This window comes from Pseudorca crassidens, chromosome 20, assembly GCF_039906515.1.
Source record: "Pseudorca crassidens isolate mPseCra1 chromosome 20, mPseCra1.hap1, whole genome shotgun sequence".
Classification (NCBI taxonomy): Eukaryota; Metazoa; Chordata; class Mammalia; order Artiodactyla; family Delphinidae; genus Pseudorca; species Pseudorca crassidens.
In genome coordinates this window covers 17,057,231-17,077,722 of record NC_090315.1, presented here as the reverse complement: position 1 = coordinate 17,077,722, position 20,492 = coordinate 17,057,231, and the positions used below count along the sequence as shown (strand labels likewise).

The window sequence follows — 20,492 nt, the reverse complement described above, 5'->3', positions numbered from 1 at the left end:
TCACATGATGCCTCAAGGCTCCAGAGCTAGTCATGCCAGTGGACGAAGAATGCCTTTGCGTTTTACTACATAGCCTTGGAAATCACATAGTGTCAATTTCTATTCATTCCTATTCTCTGTTGGTTGAAGTTGTCACAATCCTGCCCAGATGGAGATAGACTCTACCTTTTCATGAGAGGAGTGTGAAAGAATTTGCAGTCGTGTTTTAATGGCGGGGGTGGGGGTGGGGGTGGCGCGCAGAGAATACTCTGGGCAGAGGGAAATTCATGTGGGAAATCCCTGTTATGGAAGTGAGGTCAGCAAGTTCAATAAACTGAAATAAGTAGCTGTAAATTTACCCCCCAGTCAAGCACTCCCTTTCCCCAATATTGGCTTAAATTTTATCCATAGAACTTATCGCTTTCTAATATTCTATATTTTAAAATTCTTATTTTGTAAACTGTCTTTTCCCACTAGCTTTTGAGCTCCATGTGGGCAGGTTATATTTTCCCCTGTTTTGGTTACTGATATATCCACAAATTAAGCGATCAGAGTTTTTGAATGAATGAATGGGTGGATCAAGGATGTACCTTCGAGGGCCTTGTTGAGGCCATGAACAATGGCAAATTCTCTTGGAAAGGGCGTTGTTACAGAGTGTTTTCTTTTTCTTTCTTTCTTTTTTTAAAATGTACATACCTGGTCCAGGGATCAGAGAGCTGTATTTATTTATAATTTATTATTTATTTTTGGCTGTGTTGGGTCTTTGTTGCTGCGCACAGGCTTTCTCTAGTTGTGGCAAGCGGGGGTTACTCCTGGTTGCGGTGCGCAGGCTTCTCATTGCAGTGGCTTCTCTTGTTGTAGAGCACAGGCTCTAGGTGTGCAGGCTTCAGTAGTTGTGGCACGCAGGCTTAGTAGTTGTGGCTTGCGGGCTCTAGAGCGCAAGCTCAGTAGTTGTGGCACACGGGCTTAGTTGCTCCGCGGCATGTGGGATCTTCCCGTACCAGGGCTCGAACCCGTATCCCCTGCATTGGTAGGCGGATCTTTAACCACTGAGCCACCAGGGAAGTCCCTACAGAGTGTTTTCTGAGCCTCAGTCAACAGCGGGAACAATTGGGACTGGCTTTATGGGAGGCGTGGTCATGTTCAGGCATGCAGGCTAAATTTATTCCTAGGAAAAAGGAGTCAAGGCTGGAGGCCAACCTGTAAGAAGCAGTAGAAGAGGAGGCAAGGAAAATGTCCTGTGAGTAGCGGGAGGCTAAGTCGCAGATTGCCTAGGGTTATGTCCCAGGCAGGGCATCTGAGCCAGTGAAAAACATCCAGAGGCCAATGTTGTTAGTATTCTGTGGGCAGGGGAGGGGTCAAGGACTGACAAAGTGGGGTCAGAGAATCGAGACTTTGAAGAGCTGCTTAGGGGATGGAGAAAAGCTTGAGGCCATGGGAGAAGCCAATTGAAAGTGGCAGAGGAGCGGTCACTGACAGTGGACTAAGGGAAGGGTCCACAGCTTAGTGTTAGAAATGTTAGAAGCAAAGCATAAAGAACCTGAGGGTGTGTCTCAGGAGGGGAATGACGGCCAATGAAAAGCAGGCATAGGCGTGGCGCTGTCAAACTTCGCGGGGCGGGACCGGAGAGACCGAGCCAGAAATGAGACCCAAGCCAATGAAAATCCGCCATGTGGGCGGGGCGTCGTCCTAAAGCCAAGGGTGGAGCCAATGAGACGCTGCGCCGCGTCCCCCATTGCCCCCGCCCCTGTGAGGCTAGTGCTGGAGCCACGGGCGGCCGTTAGGGGCGGGGCCTGCAGCCGCCCGCGCGCAGCTCGCGCCCTCCCCTTTGTGTCGCCATGGCGGCGGCATCGGCGACGAAGACGACGAGCGAGGGGTCCAGCGCGGCCGGCGCCTGAGGAGGCTACGCGACCATGGTGGTGAGGCGCCCACGCGGCCGTCAATCTGTCGGCGAAGTCAGTCTGTCCGCGCGGGGCCACGCCCCGCGCGCCCCGCCCCCGGCCCCGCCCGAGCCCGCGGCCTGCGCCGCCCCTCACCCCTCACCGCGGTCCCTCTCGTACCCCGGCCTGGTCTTGGGCCCGAGCTCTTACCCGAGCCCCGCCCCCTCAGCGCGCATCCCCCTTCCACGCCCTGGATGGGGGTGACAGTGGCCGAAGACCCAGACTTGGGAGGAAAAAGGGCTGGTCCAGGGAAGGACCCCGCATCCTCCAAGTGGCCCCCGCAGGGGCCTGCTGAGGCTCTCTGGGTCCTTCAACAGCCCCTATCCCAGAGCCATCCTCAGCGTCCTCATCCCAGCCTCCACCCCTCCCTGGCCTAGACCCCTCCTCCTCCTACCATCAGCCGGTTTCTCATTCTTGAGCCCCACCCCCACCCGGCTCCATCCTCAGCCTGACCCTTTTCTTCTCCTTCTCGTCTTTCTCACCCCTTCCCAGTCCCTCTCAACCAACGCTTCCTTATCCCCCATCAGCCTGAACCTTTACTTCAGCCTCTCCATCTGCTACCCTCCTCCCTACTCCACCCTAATCCCAAGCCTGCATTGTACCCCGATGTGATCCTTGGGTCCTCTCCATCTTCTTGTCCTCATCCACCCTCCCCCACCATCTCCCTCTCCCACCCTGCTGCTCCTGCTCATTCATCCATTCATTCCCTCATTCGCTCACTTAACATTCACTGAGACCTCTGTGTAGCCCCTTTGCTCCAGGCACAGAGAAAGTCAGATCCCCTCCTGCCTTGGGGAGCTTCATGGGCTGGAGAGGGACCCACCCAAGGGTGAGACCCAAAGGATGAAGTCGGCGTTGTAGAGATACGAAGGAGGGAGAGGCTAGAGCCCAGCCTGAGGAATCCTCATCTGGCAGATGGTTAATTTATTCATCAGAGTTTACGCAGCCCCTGCTGTGTGACTGAGCTGGCACTGGGCGTTGGGACCCAGAGAGGAATCAGGCACAACCCAACCTGTGAGGAGTATCAGTTCTGTGCCCAGCTCTGTGCTGGGCAATGCTGGGGGACTAGGGACTCAGTCCCAGTCCAGTGGGGGAGATGGACTCCTCCATTGGACTGTCACCAGACAGGGACACCTCAGAGTGCTCAAGGCTGTAATGAGGGAAGCTCAGGCAACATCAAGCCTGGGATGGGGGTGGCTCAGGGGATGCAGGAGTCCAGAAGAGGAGCCTGACACAGCCTGAAGGGTCAGGGAGAACTTCCGAGAGGTGGGAACATGAGAGCTGAGACCTGAGGGATAAGTGAAAAGACGGAAAGGATGGGGAAGAGTGTTCCATGCAGCAGGACCAGCCTTTGCAAAGCCCTAGAAGGAAATGAGAAGATGGTACTTTTGTTGGACTCTTAGAAGTTTGAGAGCTCTGAGAGCAGAGGCAGTGGGAAGAGATGAGGCTGGAGAGGTAAACAGACCAGAATATTTAGACTTTATCTTTTTTTTTTTTTTTTTTTTGCGGTACGCGGGCCTCTCGCTGTTGAGGCCTCTCCCGATGCGGAGCACAGGCTCCGGACGCTCAGGCTCAGCGGCCATGGCTCATGGGCCCAGCCACTCCGCTGCATGTGGGATCTTCCCGGACCGGGGCACAAACCCACGTCCCCTGCATCGGCAGGCGGACTCTCAACCACTGCGCCACCAGGGAAGCCCTAGACTTTATCTTAAAGACAACAGGGAGCCATTGAAGATTCATGAGCTGTGGAGAGACAGAGGCAGATTTGTGTTTTGTGAAAGTTATACAGGCTCTTGCTGTGAAGAAGCTGGCAGGGAGGGAGAGGTGGAAGCAGGAAGACTGATAAGATGGGAGCAGTGACTGTCCAGATGTCTATGAAAGGCGTGGAGAGGCACATACGGGAGATGACTGTACTCTGCTGGGGCTACAGGAGGGTTTTAAATGGGGAGAGATGGTACCAACATGCTCTTTCCCTAATTCACCCGTGGGCCCTGCTCTGCCGGCCCCCCACCCCAGACCACACACGAAGAAGCAGACCTACCCTCAGCCCAGCCTTTACCTCCCCCTGACCTACCCCTCTTCTCCCTGCTCAGGGCAGTGTATGGAGCAATTCGGGCCCGCAGGCCCGGGCTGACAGATAACAATGCTCCCGTTGTCTCTCTGCTCCCATCTCTGGGGGCCTCTGATTCTTCTTTCTGCTCTACAGGCTCGCAGCACTGACAGCCTGGATGGCCCAGGGGAAGGCTCAGTGCAGCCCCTGCCCCCTGCTGGGGGGCCCAGTGTGAAGGGCAAGCCTGGGAAGAGGTGAGAGGTGAGGGAGAGGCTCAACTTAGGAGGGGAACCAAGTGCAGGAGCCACTAGTGACCTGTCACCTGTCCCCCAGGCTCTCGGCTCCTCGAGGTCCCTTTCCCCGGCTGGCTGACTGTGCCCATTTCCACTACGAGAACGTTGACTTCGGCCACATTCAGGTATGGGGGCAGCACCAGGTGGGTAGGCAAGGTCCCACCCAGCCCTGAAGCAGTATCAGCCACCTTACCGCTGAAACCTACCCTTGGGACTGGCTGCTCAGTGGCAGGAGCTGCAGGGCAGAAGGGGAGAGTTGTTCATTCATTCATTTGTTCCTTTATTCATTCAGCAACAACTTTTTGTTAGGTGTATGCTTTGTGCCAGGACCCTGTACTCTGACTAAGACATCACGAGGCCCTGCTTTTGGGGAGGCTCAGGAGGGGGACACAGACCCATCCTTAGATAATGCCGATCTGGAGAGGTCAGGGCTGGAAAAAAGTGAGACCCTCACCTGGACCTTTGTTTCCCTCTACAGCTCCTGCTGTCTCCAGAGCGTGAAGGTCCCAGCTTCTCTGGAGAGAATGAACTGGTGTTTGGGGTGCAGGTGACCTGTCAGGTGAGGCCACCCACCCCTACCTCTCATCGAGCCTGGCGGACTGGTTGCCCCAGTCCTCAGCTCAGGGTAATGGAACCATTGCTCCCTCCTGTCCTTCCCACTCCCACAGGGCCGTTCCTGGCCAGTTCTCCGCAGTTATGATGACTTCCGTTCCCTGGACGCCCACCTCCACCGGTGCATATTTGACCGGAGGTTTTCCTGCCTCCCAGAGCTTCCCCCGCCCCCAGAGGGTGCCAGGGCTGCCCAGGTAGACTACTTGTTGTCCCAGCCCCTACCTCAGCCAAGGTGTGTCCTCATCAGAGATGTGTGAAACCATCAAGGCAGGGGAATAGAGAAATATTTAAGCACTGGTATGGCCCGAGTCCCAGCCAGTCAGAGGCCTTAGAGCTGCAGCAGGGTTCTGGAGACTCCCTTTAGTTGTAGGATCATAGGGAGTTCCCGGGGGTTTCATGGAAGGGTCAGAATGGCCACACCAATGGGGGCACACGGGGACTCGGCATAGTCTATTTAACCAATTGATATGACAGCATTTCAGTACTTAAGAGCGAACGGAGCAGCACCCATGCGTACAAGTTGAATTTCGGCTCTGCCAGAGGCGAGCTAGGGCAGTATAGGAGGGCAGTGGGCTGTCTTGGGCAGGGTCTTCTCACATAGCCCACTCTGACCACCTGCCCCCAGATGCTGGTGCCGCTGCTGCTGCAGTACCTGGAGACCCTGTCAGGGCTGGTGGACAGTAACCTCAACTGTGGGCCCGTGCTCACCTGGATGGAGGTGGGCCCGGGCAGGAGGGCTTGGAGCTGGGAGTGAGTGAGGGATGTCTGGGGAGCAAGAACCAGCCTGGGAGGGTGTGTGTGGGCACAGGAAAGAAACAAGTAGGAGTGGAGGAGACGCTGGTATTTCAGTGTCTGTGTGGGCGCTTGCCTATGAGGGAAAAACGTGTGTGCGCACATGCGCACACAGGTGTTGAGCTGTAGGGATGTGAGAATTTCAAGGTATATTGGTTAGAAATAGGTTTGCTGTAGCTCACAGAATGCCGGGCTAAGAGTGGCTTAAAGCAGCAGGGTTGGGTTTTTTTTTAATTAATTAATTTTATTTTTGGCTGCGTTGGATCTTCATTGCTGCACGTGGGCTTTCTCTAGTTGCAGGGAGCGGGGGCTATTCTTCGTTGCGATGCACGGGCTTCTCATTGCGGTGGCTTCTCTTGTTGCGGACCACGGGCGGGCTCTAGGAGTGCGGGCTTCAGTAGTTGTCGCACACGGGCTTCAGTAGTGTGGCTCACGGGCTCAGTAGTTGTGGCTCGCGGGCTCTAGAGTGCAGGCTCACTAGCTGTAGTGCACGGGCCTGGTTGCTCCGTGGCATGTGGAATATTCCCGGACCAGGGCTCAAACCCATGTGCCCTGCATTGGCAGGCGGACTCTTAACCACTGTGCCACCAGGGAAGCCCTAAGCAGCAGGTTTTTAGATAGCAGATGTGCAGTGTCTGCTATGGAGGACGAGGATGCAGGGGCGTATCAGAAAGACTTCGGGCAGGGGAGTCCTGGGACATGGAAAGGACTTTGTTTTGGGAGGGGCAAGAATGTAGGTGTTTGACCAATAGCTCTGAGTGACAGGGGCTCTTGGGTGGGAGACAGGTGGTGGCCTCCATTGGGCATGGAGGAACCTTCTCTGTCTTTATTATCGCCTTCCTCTGGCCTCTCCCTGCCACATTCTCTTCCATCTCAGCTGGACAACCACGGCCGGCGACTGCTCCTCAGTGAGGAGGCCTCACTCAATATCCCTGCGGTGGCCGCTGCCCATGTGGTGAAGCGGTACACAGCCCAGGCACCAGACGAGCTGTCCTTTGAGGTGAGGCTGTGGAGGAGCAGACTCCAGCTGGGTCCCCACTTCCCCTGTGCCTTCTGACCCTCCCTCCTCACACCTGCCCACTCCCAGGTGGGAGACATTGTCTCAGTGATCGACATGCCGCCCACGGAGGATCGGAGCTGGTGGCGGGGCAAGCGGGGCTTCCAGGTGAGCCTGGCTTGGGGTGGACAGGTGGGGTCGGGGCACTGCGCCAGCTCAGATGGCCCAGTCACTGACCCCAAACCCTCCTCAGGTCGGATTCTTCCCCAGCGAGTGTGTGGAGCTGTTCACAGAGCGGCCGGGTCCAGGACTAAAGGGGGGTGAGTGTCCTGGGCAAAGTGGGGAGGCCCTCCTGCATCCTTTGTCTGCCATCCATCCTTTCCACCCCTTGTTCGCCCCACAGATGCCGACGGTCCCCCGGGTGGTATCCCAGCTCCCCAGGGTATCTCCTCTCTGACCTCAGGTAATGCAAACGAGGGGCGAGGCCCCTGCCTCCCACCCCATCAGACCAGGGGCTGCACTGACCCTGTTTGACCCGCCTTTACACCCACAGCTGTGCCCCGGCCGCGTGGGAAGCTGGCCGGCCTCCTCCGCACCTTCATGCACTCCCGCCCTTCCCGGCAGCGGCTGCGGCAGCGGGGCATCTTGCGGCAGAGGGTCTTCGGCTGTGACCTTGGAGAGCACCTCAGCAACTCAGGCCAGGATGGTGAGGCCCGGGCCCACCTGCCCTGCCCAATCCTCCCACCCAGGCTGCAACCTGCCCAGCCCTGACCCCGCTGTTTCTCCCAGTGCCCCAGGTGCTTCGCTGCTGCTCTGAGTTTATCGAGGCCCATGGGGTGGTAGATGGAATCTATCGGCTCTCGGGTGTGTCATCCAACATCCAGAGGCTACGGTGAGGACCCTCCACCAAGCCCTTCCCTCTGCAAACATTTATTGAGCATCATCTCTATTCCAGGCCCTGTGCCATGTGCTGGGGACACAGAGTTATTGGGAGGGCACAGGGCAGGGTTGGATCGGCGTGGGGGCAGGGAAGGCTTCCTTGAGGAAGTGACACCCCAGCTGAGGTCTGAAAGGTGAGAGCAGAACAAGCACTCAAAGCAGAGGGGTCGGCCTTCACTGAGCACCTGCCACATGCCAAGCACTAGGCACTGGGGACGCAGTGGTGAATGAGACAACCAGAAAATCCTGCCCTCACAGGGCACGTGCTAGAGGGGGAGCCAAACAAGGAAATGAGAGAGTTTACAATAGGTGACAAGTGGTATGGAGGAAAAAAGACAGGGGTAAGCAAGATCATAATAAGAAAACGGGGGGGGGGGGGTATTGCGGTTTTCAGTAGGGTGGGCAGAGAAGGCCTCCTGGGGGAGAGCTCGCTGTGGAGGAGGTGAGGGAGCGAGCCATGTGCTTATCCACGTTGGAGGGAACAGCCAGCGTGAGGGGAAAGCAGCAGGAGATGATGTCTGCGAAATGATTAGGGGCAGAGCATGCAGGGCCTTTTTTTTTTTTTTTGGCGATACGTGGGCCTCTCACTGCTGTGGCCTCTCCCGTTGTGGAGCACAGGCTCCGGACGCGCAGGCTCAGCGGCCATGGCTCACGGACCCAGCCGCTCTGCGGCATGTGGGATCTTCCCGGACCGGGGCACGAACCCGGGTCCCCTGCATCGGCAGGCGGACTTTCAACCACTGCGCCACCAGGGAAGCCCCACGGGGGGCCTTTTTGATGACTGTTAGGATTTGGGCTTTTACTGGGAGTAAGAGGGGAGCCACAGGATGGGTTCTGAGCCCAGGAGAGGCAGCATGCATAACAACAGTCGAAGAGGTGGGAAGCAGTGAGGCATGGGCTTCCAAGCTGACAGGAGGCCGTGAAGCAAGAGCGTGGAGCCTGGGGCAGTGAGAGATGAGGCCGAGGTCACGTGCATAGAGCTTTTACCTGAGAGGGTGGGACACCGCCAGGTTGTGAGCAGGGGCCGCTGGGATTTCAGCTGCATTTTCCAGTGTGACCTCTTGGAGCCAGGAAAATGGCACAACTTTGTGGACAGAGCCCGGTCACACTGTGGAGGCAGATAGCCTTGGGTAGCTACAAGCAGGGCATCTCCCACCTGAGCCTCAGTGTCCTCCTCTGTAAGTGGGGTGCCCTTGTCTTTGGCACATACGGTTGTTGGGGGGAAGGGGGGGCTCAGTAAGGTTCTGAGAGCCTCTGAAGAGCCCAGCACAGGAAGAGGATTGCATCCACCTGTGGACACTTTAGGGGGTGGGGGAAGGACACGGCCAGGTGGGCTAGCTCTGACCGGAATCTTCCTCCTCCTTGACCTGGTGGCCTCAGGCATGAGTTTGACAGTGAGAGGATCCCTGAACTGTCTGGCCCCGCCTTCCTGCAGGACATCCACAGCGTGTCCTCCCTCTGCAAGCTCTACTTCCGAGAGCTGCCGAACCCCTTGCTCACATACCAGCTCTACGGGAAGTTCAGCGTGAGTGAGGGCGCTGGCAAGGTTGGAGGGTGCTGGGAGGCGTGCGGCCCCCCTCATTCATGCTCACACAATCTCAGGAAGCCATGTCAGTGCCTGGGGAGGAGGAACGCCTGGTGCGGGTCCACGACGTCATCCAGCAGCTGCCCCCGCCGCACTACAGGTAAACCAGGAGGGGCAGGGAAGGGCTGTGGTGGGCTCCCAAGGGAGTTGAGGCTCAGGCGTCCCCCTCCGCTTCCACCCCCAGGACCCTGGAGTACCTGCTGAGGCACTTGGCCCGCATGGCGAGACACAGTGCCAACACCAGCATGCATGCCCGCAACCTGGCCATTGTTTGGGCACCCAACCTGCTACGGTAAGCTGGCAGCTCACCAGCCTGCCCCCCAGCTCCCTCCCACAGGCTGGGCCTTGAGTCTCCCCCTCCCCCTACCCCACCCCAGGAACCCACCCAGCTTTTGCTCTCTTGTTCATTTCACATATTTCTTAAGTGTTGGATGCCAGTATGCCAGCCCCTGTTCTCAGCACCGGGGACACAGTAGTGAGCAGGAACCTGTGCTCTGGGCTCACATTCTCATGCGGGAGATGACAGTGAACCATTACAAGAAAAACACAGAGCGCTGTCTGATGGTGATGAGTGGCAAGGAGAAAGATTACAAAGTGGGGAAGGGAGATCTGCAGGGCCATGGCATTTGAAATGTTTAGACTGGCAGTGAAGGCTTCAGGAAAAAGTCTTCCATGGCCAGCAGCAGAGTAAGCCCCAGAGGATTTGATGGTGACCAAGACAGGCAAGTTCTCTGTTCTGGAGGAGTTCAGTTCTTCTTGGGAAACAAATAAGTAAATAAATAAAACAGATGGTACATGGTAGGTATAAGAACTACAGGAGAAAAAATAAAGACAGACCTGGAATATAGAGGTTTACAATTTTAAATGAAGTGGGTGGGGAAGACTCCATTGAGAAGGTAACATTTGAGTTGATACCTGCAGAAGGTGAGGAAAGGACCCATGTGGATATCTGAGGAAGAGCAAACTAGGCAGAGGGAATAGCAAGTGCAAAGGTCCTGGGGCTGGGTCAGGGCCTAGTGTTTTGGAGGAGCAGCAGAGGGGCCAGTGTGACTGGAGCTGAGTGAGTGAGGGAGGGGTTGAGGGGGAGGAGATGGTAAGGTCAGAGAGGTGATGGACCAGGTAGGGGAGGGACTTATGGGTTGTGGGTCATAGTGAGGACTTTGGCTTTTACCAGGAGTGAAATGCAGCCAGAAGAGGGCTCTGAGCCAGGAGGGCCCTGATCTGACTCAGGGGTTCACAGGCTCCCTCTGGCTGTGTGTGGGGAGCAGACTGTAGGGGCGGGATGGGAGCAGGGAGACCAGGGAGGAGGTTGTGTGATGGTCCAGGAGGGAGAGCGTGGAGGCTGGGCCAGGGTGGGGGTAGTGGAGGAGCAGAGTTTAGATTCTGGATAGACTTTGTGGGTGGAGCCAACAGGGTCTGCCGAGACTGGATGTGGGTGTGAGGGAAAGACGGGCCAAGGACAATTCTAGGGTGTTTGGCCTGAACCACTAGAAGAAGTACACTGACTGAAATGGGATAGGCAGGGAGGGAGCAGGTTTGGGGAAGGGTTGAGAATGCAGTTTTAGTTTGATGGGGTCAGAGACATTGAATGATAGGCATTGCTTCCAAGGCTCCCTACCTCGCCTGGCCAGAACCCACCAGCTGGGGCTCGAGGCACCGGGCCACCCTCCCCGTCCTCCCATCCAGGTCCATGGAGCTGGAGTCAGTGGGGCTGGGGGGGGCAGCAGCCTTCCGGGAGGTGCGGGTGCAGTCGGTGGTGGTGGAATTCCTGCTCACCCACGTGGACGTCCTGTTCAGTGACACTTTCACCTCTGCTGGCCTTGACCCTGCAGGTATGCCCATCCACCCCCGATGTCCTGACTACTGCCCCCTCATTGTCCGGGCTGCAGCGGGAGGGCAGGTGGGCTCCCAGCCCCATCCCTATCCCACTGAAGCTGGACCTCCCTTCTGGCTCCTTGAGGACCCCGCCCCGGCCTCTCCCTCCCCTCCCCCCCCTTCTCATTTCAGCTCCTACGCTCAGGATCCCCACTTCTTGGCCCGGACATCGTTCTTCCTTCACCCCTTGTAGCTCCTGGGGGCGCTCGGGGCCTTGGGTCCACCTGGGAGGAGGTGGGAGGTCCCCAGACTTGACCCCGCCCCAGCCCCACCCAGACTCCCCGCCCTGCCCCGGACCCCAGCCCAGTCAGGATTCAGCACGTCGGAGGGCCCTCTGGCTCGAGGTAACTGAAGCCAGAGCCGCTGTCCTCGCTGGCTGCTGGGAGCTGCCTCCTCATCAGCTCGTTCTGCCTCACGCCTCCTCCTCACCTGCCTGCTGCCCACCCGTTCCCGCCTGATCCGCCCTGGCCCCCTGCCTTGCCAGCCCGGGTGGGCACGCTGCTGGGCCGGGGCTTGGGCTGTAGCGCTTGGCTTTGCCTGTGGCCTTGAATGGTCCCAGAGCTGACGGCTGCCCCCTTTCCCGACTTCCCAGGCCGCTGCCTCCTCCCCAGGCCCAAGTCCCTTGCGGGCAGCGGCCCCTCCACTCGCCTGCTGACGCTGGAGGAAGCCCAGGCTCGCACCCAGGGCCGGCTGGGGACGCCCACCGAGCCCACAACTTCCAAGGCCCCAGCTTCACCTGTGGAAAGGTGAGTGGGAGGCCTGGAAGGGGAGGGGCTCGCCGGGGGGCCCCAGCTCTCAGCCTGCCTCCTGTGTCTCACCCAAACTCCAGGAGGAAGGGGGAGAGAGGCGAGAAACAGCGGAAGCCTGGGGGTAGCAGCTGGAAGACCTTCTTTGCCCTGGGCCGGGGCCCCAGCATCCCCCGAAAGAAGCCTCTTCCCTGGCTAGGGGGCACCCGTGCCCGACCGCCACCTTCAGGTCAGAGGCCGGGCAGCTGGTGTGGTGGTCAGAGAGGCACTGTGTAGTGCCCCCCGTGACCCTTCTTCCTCTCCCTGCAGGTAGCCGACCTGACACTGTCACGCTGAGATCTACCAAGAGTGAGGAGTCTCTGTCATCGCAGGCCAGCGGGGCTGGTGAGCACAGGGCAGCGCTGCCTATGCCCAGGTGGAGCTGGGAGGGACTGGGGCCCTGAGCTGGCCTCCAAGTGGTGTTTTCAGATTTGGGGGTCTTGGGTTTTTTTCGTTTTTAATCTGGACCATAGGTACAATAAGTTGGATAAAGCTTCACCCTTGTTTCCTGATGCACTATGATCACTGGTCCATGCAGCGTCCTTTCAAAGTCTTTTATTCATCCCTTTTGAAAAAAAAATTAAATAGTATAATGAACACCCATGAACCCACTGGCCAGAACTAAAAGAGCGCCACTATGTTACCTGCGAACTCTTCCCCCTCCCACCTGCTGCCTCCCCACCACAGGCATCCTCTAAATTTGATAGTCTTCATCCCTTTGCATTTACAGTTTTATCACATACAGGTGCAGGCGTCAATAACATACTGGGAAGTTCTAGTTGTTTTGAAACTTTAATTAAAGGGTACCATTAAAAGCGGTATCGCGCTATATGTGGATTCACTCACCACTACATTATAGGCTGCCGTCCGCGCTGCTGAGTAGAGCTCAGCCTCCTTCCTCTCCGTCACTCTCTAGTGTTCCATGTGTGGGTGTCTCCTTGGGAGTTGCTTGTCCATCCTCCTCCTGATGGATCTGGGGGCTCTGATGAGCTCGCCCAGGAGTGGAGGTGCATACTGTACGGTATGCTCACATCCAACTGTACAAGACAAGGCCCAAGTATTTCCCAGACGTGGTCGCCCCACGCTGTACTCCCAGCCACTGTGTATGAGATCTTGCTGGTCTCATGCTCACAGCCAGTGGGGTCGTCAGACTTCATTCTTGCCTTTGGGTCTGGAAGGATTCTCTTCATGGACTTGCCATTTATTTCCTTTATCACCCATGAGTCTGAAGAGCTCTCCCTGGATTCCCAGCCATTGTGACCCTGTCCAGGGACGTGCCTCTTCATGTTATTTCCCCAACTTACTGGGTGGTGTGTCCTGTTCTCACTGATGTATATGGGTATGTAAAGTTCTGACCCCTGACCCCTAACTGCACCCCCCATACTGCCCTTCCAGGCCTCCAGAGGCTGCACAGGCTACGGCGACCCCACTCCAGCAGTGATGCTTTTCCTGTGGGCCCAGCACCTGCTGGCTCCTGCGAGAGCCTATCATCCTCCGAGTCCTCCGAGACCTCCGAGTCCTCCGAGACCTCCGAGTCCTCCGCAGCTGGGCTGGGGGCGCTCTCCGGTTCCCCCTCACACCGAGCCTCAGCCTGGCTAGATGATGGGGACGAGCTGGACTTCAGCCCACCCCGCTGCCTGGAGGGGCTCCGGGGGCTTGACTTTGATCCCCTTACCTTTCGATGCAGCAGCCCCACCCCAGGGGACCCTGCACCTCCCGCCAGCCCGGCACCCCCGGCCCCCGCCTCTGCCTTTCCACCCAGGGTGACCCCCCAGGCCCTCTCGCCCCGTGGACCCACCGGCCCTGCCTCACCCATTGCCCTGGACATCTCAGAGCCCCTGGCTGTATCGGTGCCACCCGCTGTCCTGGAGCTGCTGGGGGCTGGAGGAACACCTGCCTCGGCCACCCCAGCGCCAGCCCTCAGCCCCAGCCCAGGCCTGCGCCCCCATCTCATCCCCCTGCTGCTGCGTGGAGCTGAGGCCCAGCTGAGCGACACCTGCCAACAGGAGATCTGCAGCAAGCTGGCACTGCCTGGTCCCCGGGGAGCCCAAGGCCAGCATGGTGAGTACTGTCCAGCCCCCCTGATCCCGCACCCTCACAGCCCTGAGGCTGCGCCCAAGACCCTGCCGACTCCTCTTCCCACTTCTCTCCTAGGTGCTGGTATGGATTCACCGCTGCTGCCCCCACCCCTGTCCCTCCTTCGTCCTGGGGGGGCCCCGCCCCCGCCTCCCAAAAACCCAGCACGCCTCATGGCCCTGGCCCTGGCTGAGCGGGCTCAGCAGGTGGCTCAGAGACAGAGTCAGCAGGAGCAGGGCAGCACCCCGTCTGCTCCCCACTCCCCTTTCCACGGCTCGCTGTCCCTGGAGGTGGGCAGTGAGCCCCCAGGGACCTCAGGGAGTGGGCCACCCCCCCGCTCCCTAGCCCACCCAGGTGCCTGGGCTCCGGGACCCCCACCCTCCCTACCAAGACAACAAAGCGATGGGAGCCTGGTGAGGAGCCAGCGGCCCACGGGGACCTCAAGGAGGGGACCCAGGGGCCCTTCCCAGGTCAGTGCCCAGCTCAGGACAGGTGGGAGGTACAGGGATGTGCCAGAGATGGCAGCCCACTTCCTGTGTTCTGTCCCCCCACAGGTTCCTACCCCTGGCTTCTTCTCCTCAGCCCCCCGGGAGTGCCTACCATCCTTCCTCGGGGTCCCCAGGCCAGGCTTGTACCCCCTTGGCTCCCCATCCTTCCAGCCCAGCTCCCCAGCCCCAGTCTGGAGGAGCCCCCTGGGTCCCCCTGCACCACTGGACAGAGGAGAGAACCTGTACTATGAGATCGAGGCAGGCGAGGGGTCCCCTTACTCTGGTCCCACCCGGTCCTGGAGTCCCTTGCGTTCCATGCCCCCAGATAGGCTCAATGCCTCGTATGGCATGCTTGGCCAATCACCACCGCTCCATAGGTCCCCAGACTTCCTGCTCAGTTACCCACCACCCCCCTCCTGCTTTCCCCACGACCACCTTGGCTACTCAGCCCCCCAGCACCCTGCCCGGCGCCCCACCCGACCTGAGCCCCTCTATGTCAACCTAGCCCTAGGGCCCAGGGGTCCCTCACCCGCCTCTTCCAGCTCCTCCTCCCCTCCGGCCCACCCCAGAAGCCGCTCTGATCCTGGTCCCCCAGCCCCCCGCCTCCCCCAGAAACAGCGGGCCCCCTGGGGCCACCACACCCCTCACAGGGTGCCTGGGCCCTGGGGCCCTCCAGACCCGCTCCCCTACAGGGCAGCCCCACCAGCCTATGGAAGGGGGGGCGAGCACCACCGAGGGTCCTTGTACAGGAATGGGGGGCAAGGAAGGGAGGGGGCTGGTCCCCCACCCCCCTACCCCACTCCCAGCTGGTCCTTCCACTCTGAGGGCCAGACCCGAAGCTACTGTTGAGCCAGAGCTGGGAGAGACCTTCCTCCTTTCTCTTCTCCCTCACTGATCTTGGTCCAACCTAATCCCTTGTTTTGTATTTTCTTGAGCTCCTGACCCCTACCCCAGGTTTCTAACTTTGTAACTTGCCTCTGATGTGGGTCCCTAACCTGTTATCATAGCTTACCTACCCTGGGCTGAAGGGCATGCCCATCACCCCACCACCCTCCATCCTGGGGGCTCTTGCACAAATCTGAGAGGGTTAGGCTGACTCCCTGTCCTCCCTTTCTCTCCAGGAGTTCCCAGCATGTCCTGTCCTGTGCACAGGGGGTGGGGGGACAGCTCCTGCCATTTCCCCCCCCATACCCCACTAAACCATCTGACAAAATTAATGAATAAAAATGGTGAAAATGTGGCTGCTAGTGTCATGCTGGGACCAGGCTCAGTGAATAAAGAGGCAGTAACAGATGGGTTGCTTTCTCATTTTATCATTTCAGCAGGTGCTAAGTGGCGAGTCACTCCTGGGAGACTCTGAGGGGCAATATCTGCAGAGAAGGGGCCATGGGTGCCCTAACAGTTTGTGTCAGGAGTGGGATTGAGCCTGGGCCTGTCTTCAAGTTGGCATCCACCTTGTAGCTCTGCTATGATCTCCAGCAGATCCATCCTGGGGGTGGGGGGCGGGGTTGGTGGCGGGCAGGTGAGGGTTATCTCAGGGATGAGGAAGGGGCCTGTGGCCTCCCACCAGTGCCCCATTTCTCACTTCTGCAGGCTGGAGAAGAGACTTCCTCTGATCAGCTCAGGGCTGGGCGCCTGCAGGAGTAAAAGACTAGAGCTGCCACCCGGTGGCCACGGAGCTCAGGATGGCCCTGGGAGGGTGGGGTGGGGCAGGGGCTGGGCTCAGGGTCCTCTGCTTCACCTGCCCTCGTGGCCTTCCCTGCCAGCAGTCTCCAGGGTGTGGGAAGCCTCCCTGTGGGTCAGTAGGCAGGGGGTGGGCTCACAGGGCTGGGGGTCAGCAGGGCAGCCCTGTGTGTGTGCCACCACGGCCCCTGCAGGGCTTGGATCTTGGCTGAGAACTTCCTCTCAAACTGCTCCTCAGAGCTCTGAGTCCCCAGCAGGGAGGCTGAGTCCTGAAGGCTGGAGTACAGGGCAGGGCCCTGGGGGAAGCAGGGTTGGTTGGGGGTCACAGGTCATCGAGTGGACAGTTGGGGGTCCCAGCGGGTCCCTGGTCAGAGGAGAGGCAGCCAGGGAAATTGGGGTTGGTGACAACTGGAGGGAGGGGTCACAGGTGAGCAAGTGGTTGGTGGCACAGGGCTCAGGGTATCCATACTGTTGATCTGGGCTCCAGGCAGCGGTCCAGGCTGACACTGGCTGTGGGGCTGTGCCCTGGGCAGAGGCTAGGGCTGGGACTCGAGCTGCTGCCTAGAGTCAAGCTGCTGCCCGAGTCCCAGGCTGCACCCCTCTGGACTTTGCTGTGGCCCATGACCTGCAGAGAGCGACGGCAGAGAGCTGGCATGGTTGCCCAGGTGCCCCACAGCTCCCTTGGTCCTCCACATGCCTGTCCTGGCTCCTACCTGGGATGAGGAGGGGCCTGGGGACATCACAGGGGGCACAGGCCTGAGTGCAGTCTTGGCTCTGGGGGAACAGACCAGTTGGTTGGAATGGGGTGGGGTCACAGCTGACCTGTGCTTAGCACCTGCTACCATCCCCTCCTTGCCCTCTAACCTGGTGGAGACCCCTGGGGTGAAGGGCACAGTGTGGTCCAATCCATTGGGGAGCTCACCTCAGAGGCTGAGTCCTGTGGAGAGGAGGCTGGGTGTGGGACACGGGCCCTGCCTGAGGTTCCAGGGCTACCACCCACCCTGGCCGACCTGCCCTATACCTGAGCCATGGCCTTCCTCAGCAGGTATTGTGTACTCTGCAGGCTGCCCCAGTGGTCAGCAGGCCCTAGACCCAGCCCAGCCCGAACCAGGGCCTGGTAGGGGGCTGGCACCAGGGGGTCCAGAGCTGGGCTCTCACCGGCCTCCAGTTCAGCCTTCACCGGCCTCCAGTTCAGGCCCTTCTCTTCCAGCCCAGGGAAGCTCTCTTCTGAGGAAGCATGATTGGGGGACCCAAACGGGTGGGGGCCTCACTGGGGCAGGGAGCGGGGTCACTCGCTGACCAGTGAAGACCTCCTGGGCCAGGATGCAGAAGCTGTAGAGGTCTGAGGTGGCGGCAGGCGTGTTACCGCAGATGAGCTCAAGTGGCAACCACGGGTACAGTTCGGGAGGTGGGGGCAGCCCTGGGCCTGGGCCTGGGCCTCCCCACGGGTAGCCCTGCTGTGGCCTGTGGAGGCCAAGGAACCTGGTGAGCCAGTGGCCGCCGGACAGGGACGCAGGAGCAGGCAAGTGAGGCAGGCGCTCACCTAGGCCGCAGCCAGAGTTGGTGCAGCGGGTGCCCGTGCTCCAGGCTGCCCACCTTGGCCAGGCCTGGCCGCATCAGCTGCACAGCATGGGAGCTGAGGCCTCCAGGAGCACGCCAGCGGGCCTGCAGGAACAGCAGGGCCTCCAGCACCTGCAGCGGCAGGTGGCCAGGCAGCAGGCCGGCACAGGGCAGGGGCCCCCTCTCTTGGTCCCAGCCACACGGGTTTGAAGAGAAGGCACAGCCCCGACGGGTCGGCCGAGGGGCTCAGTGCCGTCAGCAGCAACAGGCTGGGGTGGTGCAGGGCTCTGGGCAGGCAGAGAGCAGGCCACTCGTGAGGAGGCCCCAACCCACACGGGGCAGGGGGCTGCCCTCGGGCACAGATCACTACGCACCAGGGGCTGACGATCTGCCTCAGCCACCAGACGGAGGGGAAACCGAGACCCCGGGTCACACAGCCTGGCAGTGGTAGAACCAGCACCCTGTCTGTGGTATCCCTCCCTACGCCCGCCTCCTCTCAGAGGCCTACAAGACAGTGCACAGAACTGGGTACCCACTTGCCCGTGGGGAGGGGTCACACCAGTAGGAGGGCTTCATGCCAAGCGCTGGCCCAGAGGTGAAGACTGTAACCGCGGCCACTGCCACACTCCCTGCGCTTCTGTTTCCGAAACACTTGAGTCGGGAGGGCAGGCAGGAGACTGCTCTGCAGGACTGGGCTGGCCTGGCGGGAAGGCTGGGGTGACGCACCTGCAGTGCTGAAGGTCAGGCAACAGCACGTCAGGCTGGGCTCCAGGTGCCTTCAGCTGCCACACGGTCATGGTCACGGTCATGGTCACGGGGTGGCCCCTCCACAGGAGGCTGGAGAAACGGGGAGGGGGAGAGAGTGTGGGTCTGAGACAAGGGGGCTTTCCCTGTAAGGGGAGAGGAGAGCTGGACTCTTCCCCGAGCTCTGCTGCACAGCCAGGCAGGCGTGTGGGAGGGGTCTCTCTCTCTCACTTGGCCATGAGGGTGTGGGAGCTGCTCTCATAGGTGCCGTCGGGCTCGCCCCGGGCTGGCAGCCGCTCCTCGGGGTCCACCTGTTACCAGCCCCAGTGGCCACAAGCTGCTCCGCTGGGGGTGGGGAGCGGGACCATGAGGCAGGAGGAGGACGGAGTGGTCCCCACTCCCTCCAACATCTCCCGCTTACCTGGCCGAACCCTACGGCTGGGATTTGGGGGGTTCTCCTGACCTGCTCCGGCCTCCGTGCCCTGGGGTAAAGGGCCGTCTGAGAGTAAGTCCAGGGTAGCTGGGAGCGGTGGGTGGGCAGGCTTCGGGATGTGGGCTGTTACCTGTCGGCCTGCATCAGCCGCACATCACCACACAGGCTCTGTCCAGAGCTGGCCTGCAACTGGCCCAGGGGTGCAGTGGGTGCCAACTCACTGCCATGCACCAGTGCTGATGTGTGGGCACAGCAGAGCTGTAACGGCTCCAGCACCCGGACAGGGGGTGGCCCGTGAGGTGAGGCAGGGTGGGGCGCCCGCCCTGACGCCCTCACCCCACCCCGGCCACGGCTCACCTCCCAGCTCTGCTTGGCACCGCCTTCCTCTGCCCACTCCCGAGGGGTGCGACCCTGCTGGTCATGCAGACACAGGTCACCCCCCCGCCTGCAGCACGTGCAGCATCACCAGGCTGCGGCCCGAGAAGGTGCCCGCATGCACAGGTGTGCTGCCGTCCAGGCAGCGGCTGCAGCAGAATGATGAGAACAGTAATGGATTAGGAAAGGGACGGAACAGGGACAGGAGGTGGCAGGGTGGGAGGACTGAGGAATAAAGGTGTCACTACGATCATGGGAGGTGGCTATCAAGATGGGGGGCTCACTTGGGAACACAGTGGAGTCTGAGAGGGTGAGAGGATAGCGGTGAGCATGGGAGGCAGTGGGAGAATGGGAATAGTCACTGGAGGATAAGAAGGGGCGAACTGAGAGAACAAGGTGGGGGCTGGTCACTGGGGATGGGAGGGTCATCAGGGGATGGAAGGGGGTCTGAGGGAGAGAGTCCTCTGGGGAAGACAGCCCTGGCTCTCAGGCTCCCTGGGACTCAGACTCAGGGCGCTGGGAGTGCGGGGCATCGCCACCTGTCCACTCACTGGTTGGGGCTGGCACCAAAGGCCAGCAGGAGCTGCACGGCAGAGCTGTGGCCCAGCAGCGCCACGAGGAAGAGCGCCGTCTGCCCAGCAGAGTTCTCACCATCTACCTGGACAACGGAGGGGCAGCAAGGTTGAGGATTACCCCTGCCCTTTACTCCGGGGGCAGAGGTCCTCTCCCAGTTCCCTGCCCCCACAGTCCCTCCTAGACTGGGTGATCCTTGACTCCAGGTTCCGTCTCTGTGTCCTGGAACGCCCACCTTCCAGCTGCTGGGGACTCTGCCTCAGAATCCATCTCAACACAGTCCTCACCATTAAGTCCACAGAACTGGAACAAGGTGACATCTACCTGCTATGCCAATATCCATCCCCATTCCAGAGGTGTCAAAATCACACCAAGGTACCCAGGGGCCAGGAGGAAGTGGACTTCATGGGCACTTGGGCTTATAGGAGCCTCGTGCACTGTCTAGGGCAGGCAGGCTCCACCCAGCTCTACTTCACTATATGAATACGGGTCCCATGTGGTCAGCACCAAATTCAAGAAAAGCAAACTCTCTGGATTTTATCAGGAAATCTCTCAAGTTTATTTTTGAACACTGCATTTAAGAGCTGAATCCAGGTAGTAACCTCCTCTGGATTCAGCCTCCATGCCCTTGCCAATCCCCTACTCACCGCCATCCTGCTCAGAGCCCCCCTCCCAACCCTTCATCTCCACACCCATCATGTCCCAAGCCCTGT

General features: G+C 59.6%; 1 protein-coding gene across 3 annotated transcripts; it reads left to right on the top strand.

The window, feature by feature from the left end:
* Nucleotides 1-231: 231 nt before the first annotated feature.
* ARHGAP33 (Rho GTPase activating protein 33) lies at nucleotides 232-15,651 on the top strand. 3 transcript variants are annotated; one of them, XM_067720092.1, is made up of 21 exons: nucleotides 232-1,898; nucleotides 4,126-4,223; nucleotides 4,303-4,387; nucleotides 4,741-4,821; nucleotides 4,931-5,068; nucleotides 5,500-5,592; nucleotides 6,544-6,666; nucleotides 6,754-6,831; nucleotides 6,917-6,983; nucleotides 7,067-7,126; nucleotides 7,217-7,369; nucleotides 7,453-7,555; nucleotides 8,983-9,127; nucleotides 9,205-9,287; nucleotides 9,372-9,479; nucleotides 10,874-11,019; nucleotides 11,655-11,808; nucleotides 11,892-12,037; nucleotides 12,118-12,192; nucleotides 13,243-13,908; nucleotides 14,002-15,651. In XM_067720092.1, the coding sequence occupies exons 1-21, from the start codon at nucleotides 1,893-1,895 to the stop codon at nucleotides 15,258-15,260; spliced, it is 3,867 nt and encodes a 1,288-aa protein (XP_067576193.1). In that variant the 5' UTR covers nucleotides 232-1,892; the 3' UTR covers nucleotides 15,261-15,651. The 3 variants fall into 3 exon arrangements, with proteins under 3 accessions (XP_067576193.1, XP_067576194.1, XP_067576195.1); XM_067720094.1 differs by lacking the exon at nucleotides 232-1,898 and having other exon boundaries at nucleotides 2,088-4,223; nucleotides 14,002-14,393; nucleotides 14,478-15,651; XM_067720093.1 differs by lacking the exons at nucleotides 232-1,898; nucleotides 7,067-7,126 and having other exon boundaries at nucleotides 2,087-4,223.
* Nucleotides 15,652-20,492: the final 4,841 nt, after the last annotated feature.

Coding starts and splice junctions, on each gene's coding strand:
- ARHGAP33 (XM_067720092.1), top strand. Junction 6,832..6,916: donor GGGGCAAGCGGGGCTTCCAG/GTGAGCCTGGCT, acceptor AACCCTCCTCAG/GTCGGATTCTTCCCCAGCGA. Junction 11,809..11,891: donor CCAGCTTCACCTGTGGAAAG/GTGAGTGGGAGG, acceptor CCCAAACTCCAG/GAGGAAGGGGGAGAGAGGCG.